This window comes from Apodemus sylvaticus, chromosome 22 (genome assembly GCF_947179515.1).
Source record: "Apodemus sylvaticus chromosome 22, mApoSyl1.1, whole genome shotgun sequence".
Lineage (NCBI taxonomy): Eukaryota > Metazoa > Chordata > Mammalia > Rodentia > Muridae > Apodemus > Apodemus sylvaticus.
The window spans coordinates 18,953,388-18,976,414 of record NC_067493.1 but is presented as its reverse complement, the minus strand read 5'-3'; the positions used below and the strand labels follow the sequence as shown (position 1 = coordinate 18,976,414).

The 23,027-nt window shown below is 43.8% G+C and overlaps 1 protein-coding gene across 3 annotated transcripts in view; it reads left to right on the top strand.

Annotated features, from left to right (window-relative positions):
* The window catches only part of Insr (insulin receptor), a 900,533-nt gene that overhangs the window by 102,871 nt on the left and 774,635 nt on the right, over positions 1-23,027 (top strand). For 2 of the 3 annotated variants that reach the window (XR_007975038.1, XM_052168339.1), the window contains exons 11-20: positions 5,583-5,857; positions 6,886-7,025; positions 10,693-10,852; positions 12,581-12,683; positions 14,639-14,706; positions 16,240-16,484; positions 17,954-18,064; positions 18,248-18,407; positions 20,054-20,183; positions 20,780-20,914. Coding sequence is in view for 2 of the 3 variants with exons in the window: in XM_052168339.1 (XP_052024299.1) it covers positions 5,583-5,857; positions 6,886-7,025; positions 10,693-10,852; positions 12,581-12,683; positions 14,639-14,706; positions 16,240-16,484; positions 17,954-18,064; positions 18,248-18,407; positions 20,054-20,183; positions 20,780-20,914 (1,527 nt within the window). In the remaining variant the exon portion in view is untranslated. The remainder of the gene's footprint in view (positions 1-5,582; positions 5,858-6,885; positions 7,026-10,692; positions 10,853-12,580; positions 12,684-14,638; positions 14,707-16,239; positions 16,485-17,953; positions 18,065-18,247; positions 18,408-20,053; positions 20,184-20,779; positions 20,915-23,027) is intronic. The other variant, XM_052168340.1, reaches the window with a different exon arrangement.

Here is a 23,027-nt window from a genome sequence, read left to right as displayed (position 1 = left end):
TCTCTGTTTGTACTAAACAAAGTTCTATATGTCTGTACTATTCATCATCATTTTTGTCTCTGAAACCATCATTATGTTATTTCTTTCTTTATGGAATCTTCCGCCATAACTGAGTCCAAAATGCAGGATTTGGGGAGATGGTTTAGTCAATAAAAGCGGTTGCTGTGCAGCCGTGAGGACCTGAGTTTTATCCCTAAGACTCATGTTAAAAGAGCACAGAGTGGTAGCACTCGATAGTAATCCCATGCTAAGAAGATGGAGACTGTAGGGTCCCTGGGGCTGATGGCTAGCCATCTCAGCCAACTTTTCAAATTCCAGATCAATGAGTCTTTGTCTCAGAATGTGGGCAGCATGTAAGGAAATGTCCTCTGTCCTGCATACCTAAACACATAAACACATACATAAACACACACACAAATACACACATAAACACACACAAGAGTAGAGACTTACATGATGCTGGACTTGCATAAATGGCGGAGTTGTTGATGGCTAGGTGTAGTCATATTTGACATCCATAGTAATAGCATCATGTGAATGCTATTACTGTTCTCACTTTTCCTTCTCTTTCCTTGGATTCCCTTCAATTTCAGAAAAGGTGTAGTTCTTTTCCACTGATCCATGATGGGCAGGACTTGTATTAGTCTCCTTTCTATTACTATAATGAAATACCTGAGATTTGATGCATTATGAAGAAAAAAAGGTTGATGTAGCTTACAGTTTTGGATCTTGACAGCTTTGGTGATGATATATCAAAGGAGATGGCATCAAAGTAGGAGAGGTATTATATTGTGAGACAGGAATCTGTGTTGACTGGGGAGGAGCCAGTAATGAGCTTCTGCTAGGCCCTGCTTCTTAAAGGGCCTACTACCTCTTATTACCACTCCAAGGACCAAATCTCCAGTAGATGAACCTTGGGGAAAAACAGAGTCACCAGTCCTAACGTTTTCTTTCTTGGAGAGAGCATTACCTCAAGGGTTTCAGAGTCAAATGGGTCCTCTGTTGAAATTTTGTTTTTCCTCAAAGTAATGAATTTTGTTTTCACAGAAAAACCTCTTCAGGCAGTGGTTGCTGAGGACACTAGGTATGGCTCAGCCGTGGGGACTTCTGTGTGACCCCTGTGGTTGCTTAATCAGTGGGAAGCGGGTGCTAGGTCCAAAATATTAGGGATTTATGGGGTTTTCAATTTATTTTTTTTTTTTTTGCATGTGGTTAACGCAGCTCTTGAGACTGGATGCTTCACAAATTCTACAATTAAACACCTTCACTGGGAAATGGAATCTGGGCATGAATATGGGGAAAATTTTTTAACTATACACACTCCTCCTAAAATATGCGATCAAAGGCACAGTTCTGCGTCCTTGCTCAGCGGGTCTTTTTGTCTCCATGCATCTGCTCATTCAGTATCTGTCTACAAGTACCTGGGTGCATACGCAGAACCATGCCCGAGGCTTGATATTCTAGCTTTAGGTGATAGGGAATCCTCCTTGTTATTAAACCCAATCTCATCATTCTTAAGGGCCATTTCTCTGGGACTTTAGACAATGCAATATGACAAGAAAAGATGGTGGATCAAGGAATACAGTGTTGCAGGAGATTGAGGAGCCATTTCTCTTCAGTCTTAGGGAGGCTAAGAGGACAAATGCAGCAGCAGAAAGGGAGAGGAGACACTATTACATTAGTAGCTCTTACTGGGACAAGAAGCAAGACCAAAGAGTCAGGTAGGGGCTGCTTTGAAGGACAATCCACTGAATCCAACTATTCATTTGTGAACGGGTCTGGGGCCAACCATTGGTGTATGTGCAACCTACCTCTGCTCACAACTTAGGGAAGTGATTCTCCTTCCTGAGCAGGCATTAGCTGCAATAGCTCCTCAGAAAGGGGTGTCCCGCCAGGCGGTGGTGGTACACACCTTTAATCCCAGCACTTGGGAGCCAGCGGCAGGCGGATTTCTGAGTTCGAGGCCAGCCTGGTCTACAGAGTGAGTTCCAGGACAGCCAGGGCTACACAGAGAAACCTGGTCTCGAAAAACCAAAAATAAAATAAAATAAAATAAAATAAAATTAAATTAAATTAAATTAAATTAAATTAAATTAAATTAAATAAGGGTAGCCCTCCTTTCCCTGTGTTGGGATTTTTACTTGGCTTGATTTTGTGCAGGTCGTATGTAAGTAATGCCAGCTGCTGTGAATTTGTAAGCCCAATAGCCGTGTCATATCCAGAGGACCGTATTTCCAGCCCTTTGACTCTTAGAGGTTTTTCACCCCCGAGACTTGGAGGTGGGGTTGATAAATGTCCCGTCTCCTGCTGAGCACACAGTCACTCACTCTCAGTAGCCTGAACTGTAATGAGTCTCGGCATCCACTACTACTCTCTGCCTTAAGAGACTTCTCTGACCGAGGCTGAGTACAGCACAGATCTGGGGATAGAAATACAAACACTTGGAAGGCCATTGGACAATATGACTGTTAAGAAAAGCAGCGTCACCTGTGATCTAGGGCTTTCTAGCTGAGGCCTTGTTTACAGTATCTATGTATTAATCTAATCTATAATCTATCTATCTTCTATTAATCTAATCTATAATTTATCTATGCATCTATTAATCTAATCTGTCATCTATCATCTATCCATTCTATTATCTGTCTAATCTATAGTCTATTTATATTTATCTATTAATCTAATCTATCCTCTATCCAATCTATAATCTATCTATAGCATCTATCCCCCTCTCCCTATTTCAAGGCCTAATCTGACCCTCTAGTGGCCAATTGAAAAATAAATCTGTTATTGAAGAGTTTTGTGGCCTTCATTCTAAGCAGGATTTCTCATCCAACCCCCAGTTGATGTTTGGGGCTAGCTTACTCAGTGGGGTGAGGAACATCCTGGGTGTGGTAGCATGCTGAGCTCTGCCCACTCCACAGCAGGGGTGTCGTAGCCTTCCAGAGAAGCGATGGAGGAGGCATTCTCTGGTTAATACTACTGGATTAATATGAGACTGTTGGATAATGAAGTCATGTTTCTGAATGGAGGGCTTCATTGATATTCTTCAGTAGTTTTTAAATTTAAATCGTATTTAAGGATTTACTTATTTTTAATTTAATGTGTTTGGATTATTTGCACACATGTCTATGTACCAGGTACATGTCTAGTGCCAGCAGATGCCAGGAGGGAGCACTGGATTCTCTGGAACTGGAGTTATGAAGAATTGGGATGCCACATAGATCCTGGGAACTACACTCTCTCTGAAAGAGCAGCTAGTGCTTCTAACCACTGAGCCATTTCTCCTTATAGTATTTTGATAGAACCCCTTTGAGATGCAGTTATACCGTAGAGATCTTATGGGTAAAGCAGTCAAGCCAATGTAGTATGTAAGCAGGTCACACAAAAGCTTTGGTTTGGTTGTGCTGGGGCTGGAGAGCCGGCTCAGTGACTAAGAGCACTTCCTGTCTGTGCAGAGGATTGGAGTTCAGTTCCCAGCACTCATATTGGTTCACATCCACCTGTCACTGAACATTCAAGGAATCTGCTGCCTTCTCCTGGGCTCTGTGGGCACTGCACACATATGCAGGCCCTGCAGTCAAAATAAATCTTTAAAAAGTTATATTTACATTGTGCTGCAGTCAGTATGTAATTACAGATACCTTTTAAATAAATCTTAATCTATTAGATTTATTTACAATACTTTCTTGAGCTGGGAGTTTTAGTGCATTGGTAGATTACTTGGGTAGCATGTGATGGGCCTTGAGTACCCTAACAATGAAATAAAATAAAAGTAAAAACGGAGTTCAGTATCTGATGCTGCAGTTACTTAAGTAAGAGGTTCAGGGCCCTGCCCTGCAGGAATGAGATGAAATGAAAAGCAGAGGAGTAAGCCAGGCAGTGGTGGCGCACGCTTTAGTCCCAGCACTTGGGAGGCAGAGGCAGGCAGATTTCTGAGTTCGAGGCCTGCCTGGTCTACAGAGTGAGTTCCAGGACTGCCAGGGCTACACAGAGAAACCCTGTCTCAAAACAAACAAACAAACAAACAAACAAACAAACAAAAAGCAGAGTATTGGCTGAACCCATAGGTCTGCAGAAACAAAACAACACAGTGAATGCCACAGAGTAAGTTCTCAGAATCCAGCACTGCAAAATTAAAACCCGTCAAAATACGAATGAAGACTCACTATCCAGTGCTGCAAAAGTAAAAGTCTTTCAACACCACACAGATAAAAATAACCCCTTTTCCTTTTTGCTAGAAAATGCCAACATGCAACTTGTAGGCTTGCACAAGGCAAGGGTACTACAGATCTTCAGTTTTACAACTGTAAGGGGTCAGAGATAGCTCACGTACTAGCTGCAAGTGAAAAATACCCATGTATATATATATATATATATATATAAAATGTAATAACCGCGACAGTAAACCCACAAGAAGCAGACTACACACCGCCCATAGCCTGTCTGATGAGTCCACATCGTCCTTAGATGCTCAGATAGGAATTCCCAATGTTGTGAGGCTTGAGTATCCTGGTTATTTTTGTCAGATTCATTTGTGACTGTACATAAATTATCTCGATCCCACTAAAATGGATCCAGCTGAGGCTTAAGAAGCTGTTTTATTTTTCAGTTAAGAAGGCCATTGTACAAAAACAAGGGCTAAAAGGATAATATCCAGAGACTTTAATTTGTGGCTTTAGATCCAAATATCTTAAATAAGAGGCTGAGATAGAAGGATTGCTGGGAGTCCATGGCTGGCACGGGCTACATTGTGAGTTCCTGGAAAGCCTGGCCACAGAGTAAGACTTTGCTTCCTAAGAGCAAACAGAGAAAAAGAAGCAACCAAAAACCAAATGTCGGAATGACTCTAGGTCTGTAGTTTTAATCTCTTAGGTACAGTGTAAAGTCTGCAACCAGGAATGTGATTGGGAAGTCGTGGGGAAAGTATGACAAGGACAGGAAGTGATTTTTCTGGAGAAATACATGAAACCCATCAGGAAAACAGCCTTCTGAAGCTCTGTAAAGAGCTACGACGTGTGTAGTCTAGGGATACTATGGTTGTTGTTGTTGTTGTTGTTATTGTGATTATTATTATTAATTATTTTTATACACTTCGTATTTTATTCCCCACCCTGCCAACCCCTGTCCATCCTACGACTGTTCCACATCCCATACCTCCTCCTCTCCCCCTGTCTCCACGTGGATGTCCCTACCCCCAACCCCACCTGACCTCTAAACCCCCTGGGCCCTGGACTATAGATTGTACCCTTCACCCCCACCCCCAAATAGCTATATTCTTGCCTGCCTTCTAAATCTTATTAACTCTGCCCCTAATGGCCTTTTCTTCAGAAGATTGGAATCCTTTAATTAAGCATATTGAGGGGACTTGGGGTAGCCCTGTAGCCAAGAGCACCCAGAGAGTGTCTGTGTCATCATTGCCAATGTCTCCTGAGAAGGGCATCTGTGTGGAAATTAATCTGTGTCCCCTGTACCTCCCCTCCATCCTGTCTCTTTCTTTTTAATTAATTAAGCATCGCCTTTTCCAGTATCATTTTATTTTTAGATGGTGATGTTATGACCCCATGCATGGTTTCTTCTTACAGGCCATCCCGAAAGCGAAGATCCCTTGAAGATGTGGGGAATGTGACAACCACCATGTCCACACTTCCAGATTTCCCCAATATCTCATCCACCATTTTGCCCACAAGCCAAGAGGAGCACAGACCATTTGAGAAAGTGGTGAACAAGGAGTCACTTGTCATCTCTGGCCTGAGACACTTCACTGGGTACCGCATTGAGCTGCAGGCATGTAACCAAGACTCCCCAGATGAGAGGTGCAGTGTGGCTGCCTACGTCAGTGCGAGGACCATGCCTGAAGGTGGGCTTTCCTCTGGCTTACTCCTTACAAGGTTGGAGAACCGACTGGCCAGAGACTAGCTTTCTCCCTGCTACACAGTGTGGATATGTTCTTAAAAGTGTTCTCATTTATTGTTTTTGTTTGAAGATGGTATATTGCTTTGTTACCAATGCTGGCATTGAACTCCTGGCATTAAACTCCTGGCCTTAAGGAGTCCTCATACCTACTCAAGTGTCTCCTGATGTCTTAGTTTCCGTTCTTATTTGTGATGATAAAAGTCCTCTGAGGAATCAACTTAAAGAGAAAGGGTTTATTTTGGCTCACTGTTCAAGGTACATTTCACTGTGGCTGGAAAGTCTTTGTAGAAGGAGCTGGAAGCAGGTGCTTCCATCACATCCACAATCAGAAGAAGAGAACAGCAAATGCATTCTGGTGCTCAGCTCCCTTTATCCATTTATACAGTCTACGATCCTGTGTAGGGAATGGTACCACCCAACGTGGGCCTTCCCAACTCAGTTAACAGAATTAAGATTATCCCCCACAGACAAGCTCAGGTTCCCATCACTTGATTCTAGATCCTGTCAGGTTGACAATTAACATGAACCATTACACACCGTATCCTAATGTTTTCCCTGTGTATGTTCATGTGTGTGCCACATACATTGAATCCAAAAATTAACCTTGGGCACATTTTTTGAGGTGCCATTTCTCTTTGTTCTTTTGAGGCAGCATCTCTCATGGGCGTAGGACTTGATTAGCTCTGACTAGCTGGGAAGTGAGTTTCAGGGATCTGCTTGTGTCCATCTTTTCAATATTGAGATTACTATGAGAACACTATGTTCTAGCTCTTGTATGTGGGTCCTAAGGATTCAATTCAGGTTTTATTGACTGAGATAACTTCTCACTTTACAAGTTTTAACGTTTTCTGCTGAAGAAAATAAAACATGGGAAAATTACCTAGCCAGCTTTGACCAGATCTTTTAGCTGTTGGTGTCAGCAATGGAATTTAATTTGAGAGTTATATCTTACCCTTTAATTGCTTCTTATAGCTAAGGCAGATGACATCGTTGGCCCTGTGACCCATGAAATCTTTGAGAACAATGTTGTACACTTAATGTGGCAAGAGCCAAAGGAACCTAATGGTCTGATTGTGCTGTATGAAGTAAGCTATCGGCGATACGGTGATGAGGTAAGCATTCCAGGCTTTGATATTGTATGGTGCGATTCTGGTGGAGATGTGGACAAATGTCTACTCACTCCAAGCAGGGTCCAAATGACAGACCAAACTAAGAATACTACCAAAGTCCAAAGCGGTGAGCCAATGCCTTTTTATTGGTGGTTACTTATAGTATTATAGGTATGAGCTTACTTATAGGCACAGAGATGACTCAATGGCAGGTCCATCACCAAAAGCCCATCTCTCAACATGGATGATGATAACTCATGAAAGCTGGAACCCTGGAGCTCTCTGAAGGACTTTGCAGGCAGCTTTCCCAGTCAGAATCTCCTCTCCTCAGTAGTCCTTCTGCCTGTTTAATCTTAGGGAAGATGAGGCCTTGTGAATCCCAGAAGTTTCAGGGACTTCCTGAGACTTGTAAGTGGTTGACTTCCTGAGCCTTACAGAGCCTCCCTTTGGAACTTTCTGAATCTTAAGAAACTTCCTTCCAGATTGGAATGTTTTAATTTGCTGGAAGTTGCTACACAATACTGGTCAGGAACTTTCCAAGTTTCTCAAATTATCCAAAGCTTCCCACATCAGATGCTATGTTATTAGAGTTCAAATCTTTGATGCAGTCTTCCCAGGGAGATGGATAGGAATGCTGATTTAGAGTCTTTTTCTTTTATCATTTAAATTTTTTAAAGTTAAATTTATTTATTGTGTGTGGAGGGGGTAGCGGAGTGTGTGGCCATGCCATCGGCTGCTTGAGGGAGTCAGAGGACAATGTTTGAGAGTCAGCTTGTCCCTTCTACTGTGTGTTCTGTGGATTGAACACGGGTCACTGGGCTTTGCTGCATGCGCATATCTGTGGCAGGATTTTTCAGCTGTGCCCTTCAAGCTGGGTGGTAGGCTGCTCACACTTTTCTCACGGGACGAGACTCATTCTACTTTAGAGAGAAATTCATCCCACTTTGGGAACGCAGCACTTAAATCTTTCTTAATGTGCCTCCTTGCTGCACCAGCAACTGTGGGGGTCGATGGGAGGGTGCAGAAACAGTAGGAATCCAGGAGAAAAGCTGAAGTTGTAGCTAAGCTAAGCACTGTGAGCTGACACTCAGTGACATTACAGCTGCCTCTCTGCTGTCGAGAGCCCGAGAGCGGGACACTCACCTTCACCAGTGAGTGAAGGCACTCAGTCAGCTGAAGGCAACATGAGCCTTATGTAAATGTAATTGTGAGCCAATAAAACTTTATAATAACAGACGGTGGGCTAAGTTTGCCTATGTGCCAGCATTTGCCCTTAATATAGCAAAACCGACTTCACCAAACTTTCAAAGTTCCAGTAAAGTAAAATAAATCCTCAAAAGTAGATGGGATTCCTCTGTACTCTCTCTTTCTTTTGGCAACCAAAGGTTGCACTTTACCAGTAACTCAGAACATGGAGTCAGCACCCAGTGCCTACGGGACAAATCTGCAGTCTGTTTTTCCTTCCTTCCTCCTTCCCTTAAGACTTACTTTTATTTGTGTATTCCTCATGTAAGTAGTGTGTATATGTGCCCTTTTAGGCAGGTCCTGGATCTGGACTTACATGTAGTTGTAAGCATTTCAGTGTGTTCAGTGAGACCAAACCTGGGCCTTCTGCAAGAGCAAGTGTTCCAGGCTGCGCAGCCTCCTCCCCAGAGTGCTCTCTCCCTCCCTCCCTCCCTCCCTTCCTCCCTCCCTCCCTCCCTCCCTCCCTCCCTCCCTCCCTCCCTCCCTCTCTCTCTCCCTCTCTCTCCCTCTCTCTCTCTTCCCCTTCCTCCCTCTGTCTTTCCCTCCCTTCACTCTCTCTCTCTCTCTCTCTCTCTCTCTCTCTGTATGTGTGTGTGTTTTGTGTAAGTATGTATGTGATGTGTGTTCTTTGTGTGGTGTATCTGTCTCTTAAGGGTGATGCATCTGTGACCCTGTGTGCTCATTTGTGCCTGTGCTGTGTTTCTACATGTGTGTTTCTGTGTGTATGTCTGTATGATGTCAGTCCATAGAGAGCAGTTAATGCTTCAGAATTTTCTGTTGCGTTCCTTTCTTGCTCTACCCCCGGAGGTGTCTGTGGTGATTATCTAGCCTTAGAGGCAGGGCTCTTCTTGAGCCCTCAGCAACTCTCCCGGGCTTCTGAAGTGGCTTCTCTGCCCTTCTCTGCTTGATGACTCATTCAGTGGAGAAGAACCGTAGAACTGGGTTATCCACCCACCTCCTGCTACCTGGCTCAGCTCATTTGATTCTCCTTCTTGATGTCACATGATGAGCACAGGACTTCTTACATTTCCTTTCTCTTCCATACCCTGCACCTTTAAACTTTGCCAGTCCAGTTCTCAGCATGAGAGATGAGTGATGGAACTGTTTTGGAATTTTGGGTCTGGTGATTACAGGCTTGAGCAAGTTATTCCCCAGGCAACATGGTTTCCCTCCTAATGAGCTCTGCGTTTATCTTTGGCTGCATGCTTATCAGAAGTGTGCACCTCCAATTTATCTATGTCTGATTCTAATAGATCTTTGGGGGGAATGCCAACTCTTCTTCTTCTTTTCCTCCTGGGACAATGGCTGGCCTCCAACTTCTCACGTAGCCAATGGAAGTGAGGATGGCCCCGAGCCTCCACACTTCCTGACTCCAGCTTCCTCTTCCGGTTCACACGCGTGTGCATCAACCCGGTTTATGTAGGGCTAAGATGGAAACCAGGGCATCATGCATGCTGGGCAGGCTTTCTGCCACCTGAACCAACAATCCATTATTGCTTTCCAGCTCTTTTTATGAAGCTGGGGTGGGGGTGGGAGCAGCACCATAGGAGGGGAGATCTTTTGTGTTCGTTCATAGACATTAAGTCTGTGGGTCCACTTAATTCTGATGAGCCTGGGTGGTCTGGGAAATGACTTAAACCGTGAAAGCCCCTTCATTGCCTCTTGTTTTTGACTGTGCTGGGTTCCTCAACAAAATACCCTGCTGTGGTGGGATGGGCAAGAGGAGAAGTTTTGGATAAATGGTTCTGTGTTCAAGGGCTAGCTCTGTGTTGCGTGACACGAACATATGTCTCTTCACCCCAGATCGAGCACTGAGGACAGATTAAAGAAGTGTTCCTAACGCAGGTTTAGTGTAGTGAACCGGTGGATTTATTGGGGTTACTTATAGAAGTATGGGTCACCCAAGGGAAGCTCCATCATCAATAAAGCAGCTCCAGCATGGTAGCCACTCAGAAGCTGCACCCCTGAGGCTCACGATCGTCTGGTTGGAGAGCCTCCTTTCCCCAGCACACTCATTCCCAGATCTCTGTTTGCTTTTTGTTTTGAGACAAGGTCTCAGTAGTGGGTGCTTAGCTACAATATACAGTGAGGGGCTGGGGCGTGGCTCAGGGGTAGAGTCTCTGGGGCACATCCCCAGGTGAGGCTTTGGAGACCTGGCTAAGGAGCAGAAATGCCCTCCACAGTATGAGCCGCAGACCGTCTCATCTGTAGCTACATGAGACTCTGTCTCAAGAGAACAAAAGCATTGCTCGCACGTGCCCACAAATCAAACCAAACAAATCCTCCAAGCCTCTGACAGGTTAGACTCTTCTGTTGTTTGCTCCCTCCACTTCACATGAGTGGAGGCCTAGCTATGATGTCCTCACCTGGGAGGCATATGCCCAGGTGTGCAAACGTCAATTAACCATCTTCTCTTTTCTTCCAGGAGCTGCACCTCTGTGTCTCCCGGAAGCATTTTGCCCTGGAGCGGGGCTGCAGGCTTCGAGGGCTCTCCCCAGGAAACTACAGTGTTCGAGTCCGGGCTACCTCTCTGGCAGGAAATGGCTCCTGGACAGAACCCACCTATTTTTATGTGACTGATTATTGTAAGTCTCCATAGCAACCTCACGTGATTGGGTCAGTGCTTGGTGCTGTAGGAAATGATCAGTTTAGAAAATGATCCTGATGGAAGCTATAGGTACATTAACTTTGCGTCAACCAGAAACTGCAAAATGACCAGCCTAGGTTTGCCAGCCCTTTCTACCAACAACTCACATCCTCATCACCTACGTAAAAATATGGGCATGCTCGTACTTAGTGTGTAAGCTCAAGTTGGGAAGATGGAACTCAGCAGTTCCCTGGGGCTCACTGGCCAGCCAGGCTAGCCAATTGGTGAGATCTGTGTTCTTTGAAAGATGCTGCCTCAGAGAAGAAGATCAGGAAGGGGGATATGAAAGGGTTTGGAGCTGGGTAAGGGACATTGGAAATGATACAATTTTATTACAGTCTTAAAAACAAAAGAGATAAAGAAAGAAATGACCCAGCACCTAGGAGGCAAAGATAGGCAGAGTTCTAAGCTAGCCTGGTCTACATAGTAAGGGTTACATAGTGAGATCCTTCCTTCAAAAACAAAACAAAACAACAAAAAAGGCAACATGGAACATGATATAGAAAGATAGATGATGTAGACAGCTTGACCTCCATAGGCAAGTAGTACATATGTGTACATATGTGTATATACACATAGACATACACAGATACACACAGACATGCACAAACACATACTAATAATAGAAAAGAATATATACTTTGAAATCATAAATCATTGGGGTGGATATGATTAAGAAACCCTGTAAACATGTATGAAATTGTTAAACAATATATTAAAATCCTAAAAGAATTTAAAATAATAATTTTCATAATTTTTCAGAGAACCTTTCGTCCCGATTCTAGCCTCCCTTCTCTTAAAGAACAAGGGAGGAGGTGAGGACACACAGACATGTAACCAGACCTCTGTCACTTCTTGAATGTCGTTTAACTATCAGCATTTACAACTCCATCCTGTGGGCTGGGGCCAGCAGGTGCAAGGAAACAGTTTGTTGTTGATTCCTATGGAAACTCAAAGGCGAGCTTGTCAGGACAGAGCTGGTGACAGATGTCACGATAAAGGAATAGCCAACACTTGACATATCGGCTAGGAGATGGCTCAGTCAGTAGAGTGCTTACATTGAGCAGGAAGCCCCAGGGATCAGCCTGTCTCTGCCTCACCAGTACTTCGAATGCAAGTTTGTAACAGCATATCCAGGTTTTTCACATGGTTTTGTTGTGAGTTTCTAACTCCTCATGTTCACAATACAGGCCTTCTATTGACTTAGCCATCTCTCACTACTTTTTCCTTTCAACTTCACATGATTTTTAAACAAACAAACAAACAAATAACAAACAACCATGAGTCCACTATGAACCGTTGAGTTGCCATTATATGCGTCAGGTGTGGGGCCATCTACTGGAATATGAGGAGCTTCTCACTAGCCATGTCCCTGAAGACTCCTCCTCTCCTAGCAGGCATCAATTACCAATGGCTCCCACACGCTGTGAGTTCATGTATGCAATGGCCCTTTCTTGCTTGGAAATGTCTAGGATTTTGGTTTATAGCCCAGGGTGGCCTTGAACTCATGGTCCTCCTGCCTCCGTCCCCACCCCATACACCAAGTGGTGCACTAACAGGTGTGACCCACAAACAGCTTGCGTTTAATGGTGTAATTTTTTTTTTATTTATTTTTTACCATCAATTCCTTTTGATGCTAAGCATGTACCTTCTTATTCTGTTGCAGTAGATGTTCCATCAAATATTGCCAAAATTATCATCGGGCCTCTAATCTTTGTCTTCCTCTTCAGTGTTGTGATTGGAAGTATTTATCTATTCCTGAGAAAGAGGTAAGCAAGGGTATGGTATGCTGGCAAGTGGCTAACAACTGACTCTCTTAGAGAAAAAAAACAATAAATATTGAGTTAGAGCTAATATATGTTTTATTCATATAGGATATGCTACATTGCAACTAAGGTAATAAGTTTACTGTATAATATTATACTCTATTACAAATTCTCTTTGATTCATTCATTTTCCTTACATCCTATCTGCAGCCAACTTAGATTTGCAACTGATGAGAAAGTATAATTCAAACATGTATCACTTACTTTCCTGATGCTGTGGTAGAATACCTTGACAAAAAGCAATTTTGGTGAGGAAAAGTTGATTTTAGCTTACAGTTCAGTCCACTGTCAAAGGGAAGACATAGCTACAGAAGAGGGGACACAGTTCTTCACAATTCATTCAAACACAGGAAGTAGAGAAAGAATAGAAAGTGGGCCTTGGGTGTAAAATCCTCAAAGCTGGTCCTCAGCGATGTAGTTCTTCGTTAGACTTTGCCCCCAAGAGGGCCTACAACCTTCCAAAATAGCGCCACTAGAAGTGGCTGAATGTTCAGACATATGTGGGGGCATTTCATATTCTAGCCATGGCGAAGCATAGCTGTGGTTGACTTTTGCTTTTTTACTGATTTAGCTAGCTTACACAATAATGGGTTTCATTTTGATATTCTCATACATATATATAATACATCACTATATTTTCTTATAGATGCCTTCCTTGCTCCTCCTTCCACATCCTTTCTCGGAGTTATCTCCCTTTCTGTTTTCATATCCCATATATATGGGATACACACATATATAATTTATATATATGAAAGAAGTTCACCATTCTGTCTTTATAACCATGATGCTCTTATCCTATAATCTCCCCTCCTTTGAGCCTCTTCCTTTTCCCTCCCAGTCCCCAATCTACTATCACACCATTTATAGCTATCGTTGTCTTTCTATGTCTAGATTATTTTGCTTAACATGATAGCTTCCAGTTCTGTCTTTGCTGTTTGCTCTTTGGCCATATAGCCAAGGTTGACCTTGAACTTGTGATCCTCCTGCCTCAGCTTCCCAAATACTAGGATTGAAGGAGTGTGCCACCCCACCTACAGGTATGCATTGGCATACATGGCTTGATTGCTGTTGCTTTTCTTTCTTTCTTTCCTTCCTTCCTTCCTTCCTTCCTTCCTTCCTTCCTTCCTTCCTTCCTTCCTTCCTTCCTTCTTTCTTTCTTTCTTTCTTTCTTTCTTTCTTTCTTTCTTTCTTTCTTTCATTAAAGAATAAGACCAAAATTAAGTAAGACATACATATTTCAAAATAACAAAAAATGCCTCAGGCTAATCATGTGAATTTTAAATAGTGGCAGAACAAGTTTTTTCTGTGACATTTACTATGTTGTCACTGCAGAATTGACATTCTTTTAAATTTAGTCGGCTTTATTGTTCTAGGGTTCTTTCTGTAGCTAGGATAAAGCATTTTTATCCAAGGAACTTGAGGGAGAAAGGGCTTACTTTAGTTTATACTTACAGGTCTCAATCAGGACAGGGAATTAAGGAAGAACTTGCAGTAGAAACCATGGATGAAGGCTTGCTTTCTGTTTTACTGTCTGGTTCATGCTCAGCTTGCTTCCTTATACAGCCAGAGACCACCTGCCAAAGGATGATGCCACCTATGGTGGGCTGGGCCCTTCTGTATTACTATTTAACAAAATCATATGCTCATAGATGTGTCCACAGACTAATTTGCTCTAGGCAATTCTCTAATTGAAGCTTCTCCTCTTAGATGACTCTAGGTTGTTTGAGGTTAACAATGAAGGCTGGCCAGGATACTAATTGACATTTTTCGTCCCTCACTTTCTCTAATTTGGACAAAATGTAGAACAATGCATTTATGATTTATAGTGTTTGCCTCTTTCTAATGTCCAGAATGCCATGGGATGTTCAAGACATTGTGTCTCTCTTTTCCTCCTCTAGGCAGCCGGATGGGCCAATGGGACCACTGTACGCATCTTCAAACCCTGAGTACCTCAGTGCCAGTGATGGTGAGCACCGCTTCCTTCTTTGTGGGAATCCAGAATCCAGCCCTTGATTTTCTTTACCATCACTGTTAAGTCAGATCTGAGGCTAGGCTAGCATCACAGGGAGGAAGGAAACTATCCCAAAGAGGATAGAGAAACCCCCTTGAGTGATGAGCAGGGTTGCCCCTCTGCCCTTGCTACAGAGACTCTGCTACTATGGGATGTTAGGTCTGTTGTCTAGACCTGTTTGGGTAGGTTGATATCACCACTTGGGACCCTTCAGGCTGGAATGTGAGACTAAAATCCTTTTGCTATAGTCATAGGAGTGTGTGAAAGGTCAGGGTCAAAAACCCACCACAAAACTTGTCATTCTTACTAAGAAGATAGGAGTTAGAAGCCATGACAGGATACTGAGAGACTAGAGAGAAGGCATGCCTGTCTTTCAAGAACTTTGTTATGTGACATTCTCTTCTTTAAAGTACCTCTTGTAGCACAATCACAGTTTGCCTTTCAAGGCATGAATGTATTTGACCTGGAGGCTGTTGCCTTGGATAGGGAACCTTATTTACTTGTATGTTGATTGACAGGCTGAGTGGTTCCAAGGAGTAGCCACAGCTACAGGTTAAGTCTCTCCTTATATGTGGTTTCTCTCCTGGTGCCCTTCCTTAGCATGCTCTGTGGGTTCCTACAGTAAAGGTGGACTAAAAAGCATCTTCTTGCTGAGTTCTATAGACCAAAGAGAATCAGGAGGCCGGGAAGGGGTCCAGAGGATAGGGGCAGAGAATCTACTACTTTCTAGGAAGAACTACTAGGCATTGTAGACATTTTCCCTCAATCTATTTTAACACCCTCTCCTCCACCATTCTATTGGTACTTGGTCAAACAACTCAATGGGAAGTGTCTAAGTTATTTTTGGTCATTACTATGGCAAAATACTTGACAAAGCAACTTAAGGGAAGAAGGCTTCATTGTGGCTCACAGCTGGATTGTACAGTCCCTCATGGTGGACAAGTCTCGGACAAGTCACATTACATCCATAGTCAGGAAGCAGAGTAGCGAATGTTGGTGCTCAGCACACTTTTTCCTTTTTATTTAGCCCAGAATTCCAGCCTATGGGATGCTGCTGCCCACATTTAGGGTGGGCCTTTCTACTTCAATTAACTTAATCTAAAAACTTCCTTCATAATTCCCCAAGGCTTGTCTCCTAGGTGTGTTCTAGATTCTATGACATTCACAGTATTAACCAACTCAGGAATAGGTATCATGCAGTAGCAGGGATCTAGAATCAGACAGGGAAGATGGGGATGGAGCATAATTTTTGTGCTTCCTGTATATAGGATCCTGAACTTGTTGTAGCTCATCCTGTAGCCTCTGCCATCTTTTTGATGGTGGCAAAAGCTTGTCCTGTTCTGGGTAGTATACACAATGCCCAACAGAAGTCTTGAGTCACAAAATGAGTAAATATATGTATGTAGATCAAGAAAAAAATGTGGTGGGAGGTGTCTGGGGGCCCTTAAGAGGTTGACTGACAAAACTGTGTAGATAAGTGAAAAGTAGTGTTTCCATCTTCTGTGTACGTGCCGGACGAGTGGGAGGTGCCTCGAGAGACGATCACCCTCCTCCGAGAGCTGGGGCAGGGATCCTTTGGGATGGTGTATGAAGGCAATGCCAAGGATATCATCAAGGGTGAGGCAGAGACCCGTGTTGCGGTGAAGACTGTCAATGAGTCAGCCAGTCTTCGAGAACGGATCGAGTTCCTCAATGAGGCGTCAGTCATGAAGGGGTTCACCTGCCATCATGTGGTAAGTCTATCTGGGATGTTTGTTCTGCCTCCACTGCCTAGAGCCACCCAGGATACCGGGCGGAGACTGGTGCTCACTCCCCATTCTATTAAGCCTTCCCTCCTGAAGAGGAGGGGAGGTGATAACTCCTTCTCAATTTCATCTTTTCCCAGCTTACCCAGAATCAAACTCCATAGCTGTTCTGTCACTTCCTAGACTTTTCCTTTGTATTTCAGACTTTCCCAGTGATTTCCTTCCTCTTCTTGACTTCCCTGTAACCCTTAACTGCCCGGAAGTCTGCCTCTTCATACCTGCCCTTATTCTTCTCCCTGAAGCCAAAACAACCCTTCCTTGCCTTTCTGTTCCCAGAGTGGGCTCTTTATTTCTTGTTGAACCGTATATTCTTTTATCCTTATCAGGCATATTTAGGGCCACCTTTTGCGTGGTGTCTACTAAAACAGGTGAACAAAATTTATTCACCTCTGATATGGTATTTAGACCAGAGAGTTCCATTAGAACTCTATTGATGAGCTAATGAGGTTATTTCAAATCCTTGCAAGAGTATGGACAACATGCATGGGTAGCTACATCACCAAAAACCCGTCCTTGCTTGTGACTTATAAAATCTGGAATCTCAGTGCTCTCTGCATAACTTATAGGCAACTTGAGAGATTGTAGAATCTATTCTATCTAAAGCTTTTTCTACTAATATACTCTTAGAAAGGGTTGTTGGTCTTGTGAATCTTAGTAATTTTAGGAACTTTCTTAGACTTATGAATTATTTATTTCCCGAACAGTGTGAGTTCTCTTTACTTCTTTGATTTTAAGGAATGTCCCTCAAGGATGGAAAGCTTCAATTCAGAAGAAATTACTAGGTATCAGCTCCTAAATGCTTTGCTCTCGCCGACACTGAAGCAGATTCTTTTTCTTCTTTTTTTTTTTTTTTTTCTTCGAGACAGGGTTTCTCTGTGTAGCCCTGGCTGTCCTGGAACTCCCTTTGTAGACCAGGCTGGCCTTGAACTCAGAAATCCGCCTGCCTCTGCCTCCCAAGTGCTGGGATTAAAGGAATGCACCACTGCTTGGCTACTGAAGGAGATTCTTGACCTCCCTCTTAAACATTCTATTGTAGGGAAGACAGTTCCCAAACTAGTAGTGGCATGTTAGGAGAAAAATGCTGGGAGAAGAGGATTGGAGTCTATTTGAGCAAAGTCTTACAGGACTGAACACGGGAGGGAGGGACCAGGCTAAAGAGAGCAGAAACTGCAAGGGTCTGGAGGTAGGAGCATGGTTTATATACTGAGGAACATGAGGCAACTGGGATTTGCTTGGGATGTTCTATATATGAGTGGGCCTGTTTGCTCCCCCATACTAGGGATGGCTATGCTCCATCCGAACACAGGGTGGCCGGTGTGCTATAGGCACCAGAGAGTGCATGAGACTTGAAATGAAACCTGGACCTTTTTCAAATCACCTCCCTGCTTTTTCTGCAGGTCCGCCTGCTTGGGGTGGTATCCAAAGGCCAGCCAACGCTGGTAGTAATGGAACTGATGGCTCATGGAGACCTGAAAAGTCACCTCCGTTCTCTGCGGCCAGATGCTGAGGTAAGCTAAGCTGCCTCTAGGCCCCTAGCTGGGCACCTCTTCTTAAGTGTACCAACCTCATTAAATGCAAACCCGTGTTTTGACTTTAGAATAACCCCGGCTACACTCCCCGCCACACACACCCTGTAAGAGATGATTTACATGGAATCAGAATGCTAATTGCAACCCATGTTTTGACTTTAGAATAACCCAGGCCGCCCTCCCCCTACCTTGCAAGAAATGATTCAGATGACGGCGGAAATTGCTGACGGCATGGCGTACTTGAATGCCAAGAAGTTTGTGCACCGGGACCTGGCTGCTCGGAACTGCATGGTTGCCCATGATTTTACTGTCAAAATTGGAGGTGTGTCTTAGAATCAGAGAGAGAAAAGGGGGGTGGGGGAGGAGAGAGAGATTGTGTGTGCATGCTTGCATGCCTGCGTGTGCGTGTGCGTGTGTGTGTGTGTGTCTGTCTATGTGTGTGTTGTGTATATGTATTATAGGGTTTGGGTGGCATGGCAGATTCTGGGGTCCTAAATTCAGGTCCTTATGCAGCCTGAAAAGTATTTTTACCCACTCAGAGTGCTTTCTCAGCCCAGAAAGCTAACATTTTCATTTTAGTTTCCTTTTTGTTTCTTTCAAAAATAAGTAAATAAATAAATAAATAAAACAACTTGGAGAGGAAGGGATCTGTTTCACCGTGTAGTCTATCACTGAGGGGAGTCAGGCAAAGAAACCATAGAAGACTGCTACTTGCTGGTTTGCTCTGGGTCCCACTTAGCTTTCATGTACAGCCCAGCAGTCTCTTCCGAGGGAGGGATGATGCCTGTAGTGAGCTTAGCCCTCCCTATGTCAATTACCAATCAAGACATCCACCATAGCCATGCCCACAGGCCATGATAGGTTCTGATATATCTTCAGTGGAGGCTTTTCTGTCTAGTGACTCTAGCCTGTGCTGAGATGACAGGTAAAAATTACTATAAAACTTAGGACAGGTTCTGACAAGACCAGAGGTTGAATCAGAGAATGCAGAAGAAAGAAAGAGCAGAGGCAGATGCTAGGTGCCTGGCTTGCTGGTTGGGATGTGTGGATAGGATGGGTAAGGGGCCCAAGGAACGTGAGCTGAGAGGTATGTAAGAGCTTCGTAAGTCAGACTTGCCTCTCTACAAAACTAGTGAAAATCAGGAACAGACAAGGTTCCATGTAGATCCCAAAACATATCCCTGCCTCTCATATTAGTCATGGAAGCAGGTGGGGAGGTGAATGTATGTGTGATTCCAGGAGATATTTTTCTATATAACAATTGGAATCATACACACCCAAAGACATCAGCCTGTATAAAAGAAGATGGGACATGATTTTATATTTTTGATCCTAAAGACCTTCTACATGAGCAACAAGAAAACCCCACAAAACCCAGGTGTGGCATTGCAAGTCTCTGGACAATCAGGGAGATAGAGGCAGGAAGATCAAAAACTCAATGTCCTCCTCAGCTGTGTAGCAAGTCCAAAGTTACCTGGAATATGTGAGGGTTCATCTCAAGAAAGAAAGAAACGAAAACAATGAGAACTGGAAGGAGTATGCTATTCACATAGCCACCCTTGTACGGCACGATGTTACTAGGCTGGAGGATATACAGGGGAGATGTGGAGGTGAACCTAGACTGTGCAAGTCAATGAGAAGTGAGATGTATTAGAGGGAGATAATAGAGGCAGAAAGGTTTGCTCGCCCACTGCTTTGGAGTGTCAGCAAGAGGCAAGGTCAAAAGGAGACCCCAAGTTTAGTAGAGGGAACAGCAGATTATCTGGATAAAGGAAAGGGGTCTGTTTGGGACTGAGGAATGAGTAGGCGGGAAGGATGACAGCCCCTATTCCCCATCCATACACCTCAAGAATCCCCTCGTGGTGACTTTGCCTGCCACCCATAGGACCTCTAGTGGTGCTTCAAGGGGTGGAGCACTCAAGATGCTAGGAGGATGACCTGAAAAACCTGTGCACTGTTTGTTGTCAGACTTTGGAATGACAAGAGACATCTACGAGACAGATTACTATCGGAAAGGGGGCAAGGGACTGCTGCCTGTGAGGTGGATGTCACCTGAGTCCCTGAAGGATGGAGTTTTCACTGCTTCTTCCGATATGTGGTGAGTTATGCATACATGGGTGGATATTGGTGCTGGGCTTGAAATTATGTGGTCATCAGGAGGTGACAGAGGAAAGCCTGCTTTTCACATATAGAAACGTAGGTTTGTCTGTCTGGGTTCCCTTAGATGGCTACCTATATGTATCGATTGATGTCGAACTTATTCTTGAATTATAATATAAATGTGTGTGTGTGTGTGTGTGTGTGTGTGTGTAAGTTGCAGGGGGGGGGGGAGACCGTGTTACAGCACATATGTGGGGTCAAAGGACAACTCATGGGAGTCAATTCTCTCCACCATTACCATATGGATCCTGGGGCTCTAACTCAGGACCTCAGACTTGGCAAGTGCCGCCCACTGAGATGTCTTGCTGGCCTGTACATCCAGGTCTTTATGTGGGTTTTGGACATTGAACTCAGGCACTCAAGCTTTGGTGGAAAGGACTTTGCCAACTGAGATATCACCTCGGTCCATCCCTTGTTCTGTTCATTGGTCAACAAAGTTCTAGTAAGCCAAAAGAGGTAGGAATGGATTTGAGATAGAAACTATTGTATGTTGTGTTGGCTTCTTTGTTTACTGCTCTCAATTGTCATTGGCAGGTCCTTTGGGGTGGTCCTTTGGGAAATCACTAGCCTGGCTGAACAACCTTATCAAGGCCTGTCTAATGAACAGGTGTTGAAATTTGTCATGGATGGAGGCTATCTGGATCCCCCTGATAATTGTCCAGAGAGACTGTAAGTATAGAAAAGATCTGGAGTGTGTGAGGATTTGCACATTACCTATGTTTTGTGTCTGTATATTTTAGGTAAATATGCATGGGTTTGGTTTGCAGGCCTTATGCCCACATGTTCTTAAATGTATGCCTTTACGTGCAGGCTTCTTTTGCATATTGCATCTTATTGCCCACTTTATTTTTCACATGAGCCTACATATGTGCTTATGCTTACATATATATATATATGCCTGTGCATGTCTCATGCAGTCTACATGCATACATTTGCATATCAAGTCCATTTTAAAGATTTATTTTTATCTTAGATATATGTGTGTTTGCCTACATGTATGTTCATAGCATATATACTTGGTGCCCAAGGACACTACAAGAAGGTGTTAGATCCTCTGGACCTGAAATCACAGGAGTTTGTGAACCAATACATGGGTGTCAAGAACTAAACCTTAATCAGCTTTAAGAGAAGCTAATGCTCTTAACCACTGATCCATCTCTTTATCTTCTTAAATCTTTTTTTTAATATACTTGTGCACATACATGTGTGGAGAGCATTTCCATTGTGACATGACCCTTCATTGGTGCTCACTGATGAGGTAAGCTGGCCAGCCACGGAGTCCCCAGGATCCCTGCCTCTATCGTCCCATCCCTGGGATTGTAAATGTGTATTCTTTTTTTTTAAAAAAAATTATTGCCGGGTAGTGGTGGCGCACGCCTTTAATCCCAGCACTTGGGAGGCAGAGGCAGGCGGATTTCTGAGTTCGAAGCCAGCCTGGTCTACAGAGTGAGTTCCAGGACAGCCAGGGTTACACAGAGAAACCCTGTTTCCAAAACCAAAAACAAACAAACAAAAAGTTATTTATGTTTGTTTTACTTGCATTGGTGTTTTTCCTGCATGTATGTCTGTGTGAGAGTGTTGGATCCCCTGGAACTGGAGTTACAGACAGCTGTGAACTGCTCTGCAGGTGCTAGGAATTGAACTTGGGTCCTCTGGAAGAACAGCTAGTACTCTTAACAACTGAACCATTCTCTCCAGTCCCAAATGCATGCATCTTTAAAAAAAAAATTGTTTGTTTGTTTTTAATTTGTTTACATTTCAAGTGTTATCCCCTTACCCCTCCTGGAAACCCCTTATTCCATCCCCCCTCCCCCTGCTTCTGTGAGGGTGTTCCTCTACACACACACACACATCCATGCCTACCTCTTCACCCTCAATTCCCCTACACTGGGGCATCTATCGAACCTTCATAGGACCAAGGACCTCTCCTCCCATTGATGTCCTCTGCTATATATGCAGCTGGAGCCATGTGTACTCCTTGGTTGGTGGCTTAGTCCCTGGGAGCTCTGGGGAGTCTGATTGGTTGATATTGTTGTTCTTCCTATGGGGTTGCAAACCTCTACAGCAACTTCAGTCCTTTCTCTAACTCCTCCATTGGGGACCCCGCACTCAGGGCAATGGTTGGCTGCGAGCATCCGACTCTGTATTTGTAAGGTTCTGGCAGAGCCTCTCAGGACACAGCCGTATCAGGCTCCTTTCAGCAAGCCTTTCTTAGCATCCACAGTAGTGTCAGAGTTTGGGGACAGTCTCTGGATGACCATTCCTTCAGTCTCTGCTCTGCACTTTGTCCCCACATTTGTTGAGATTTGGAGAATTTATCTGTGATGATTAGTTTTAATTGTCAAGTTGACCCAGTCTAGAACTGTCATTGAGGACTTGTCTAGACAACACTGGTCAGTGGGCATGTCTATGGGGATTTGTCTTGATTGTGTTAATTGATGTCACCTACTGTAGCACTGTAGGTGGCACCCTTTCCTATGCAGAGGGTCCTAAACTCTATAAAGTGGAGAACTGGAGAATGCAAGCTGAGCAAGCTCTCCCGAGTTCATTCTCTATCTGCTTTTGACTGCATGTGGCGTGACTGGCAGCTTTAAGTTCCCACTGCCCTGACTTCCCCACTGTGGTGGACTGCAGCCTGGAATCATGAGCTAAGATGAGCTCTTTCTCCTCTGTGTCTTTTATTGGTTTATTGGGACATTTTATCATCTTAACAATTGGGATGGAAATTAAACCCTGGGGCAGGGGTTCACAACCTTTCCTTAAAGGTTCTGTTGTAAATAGC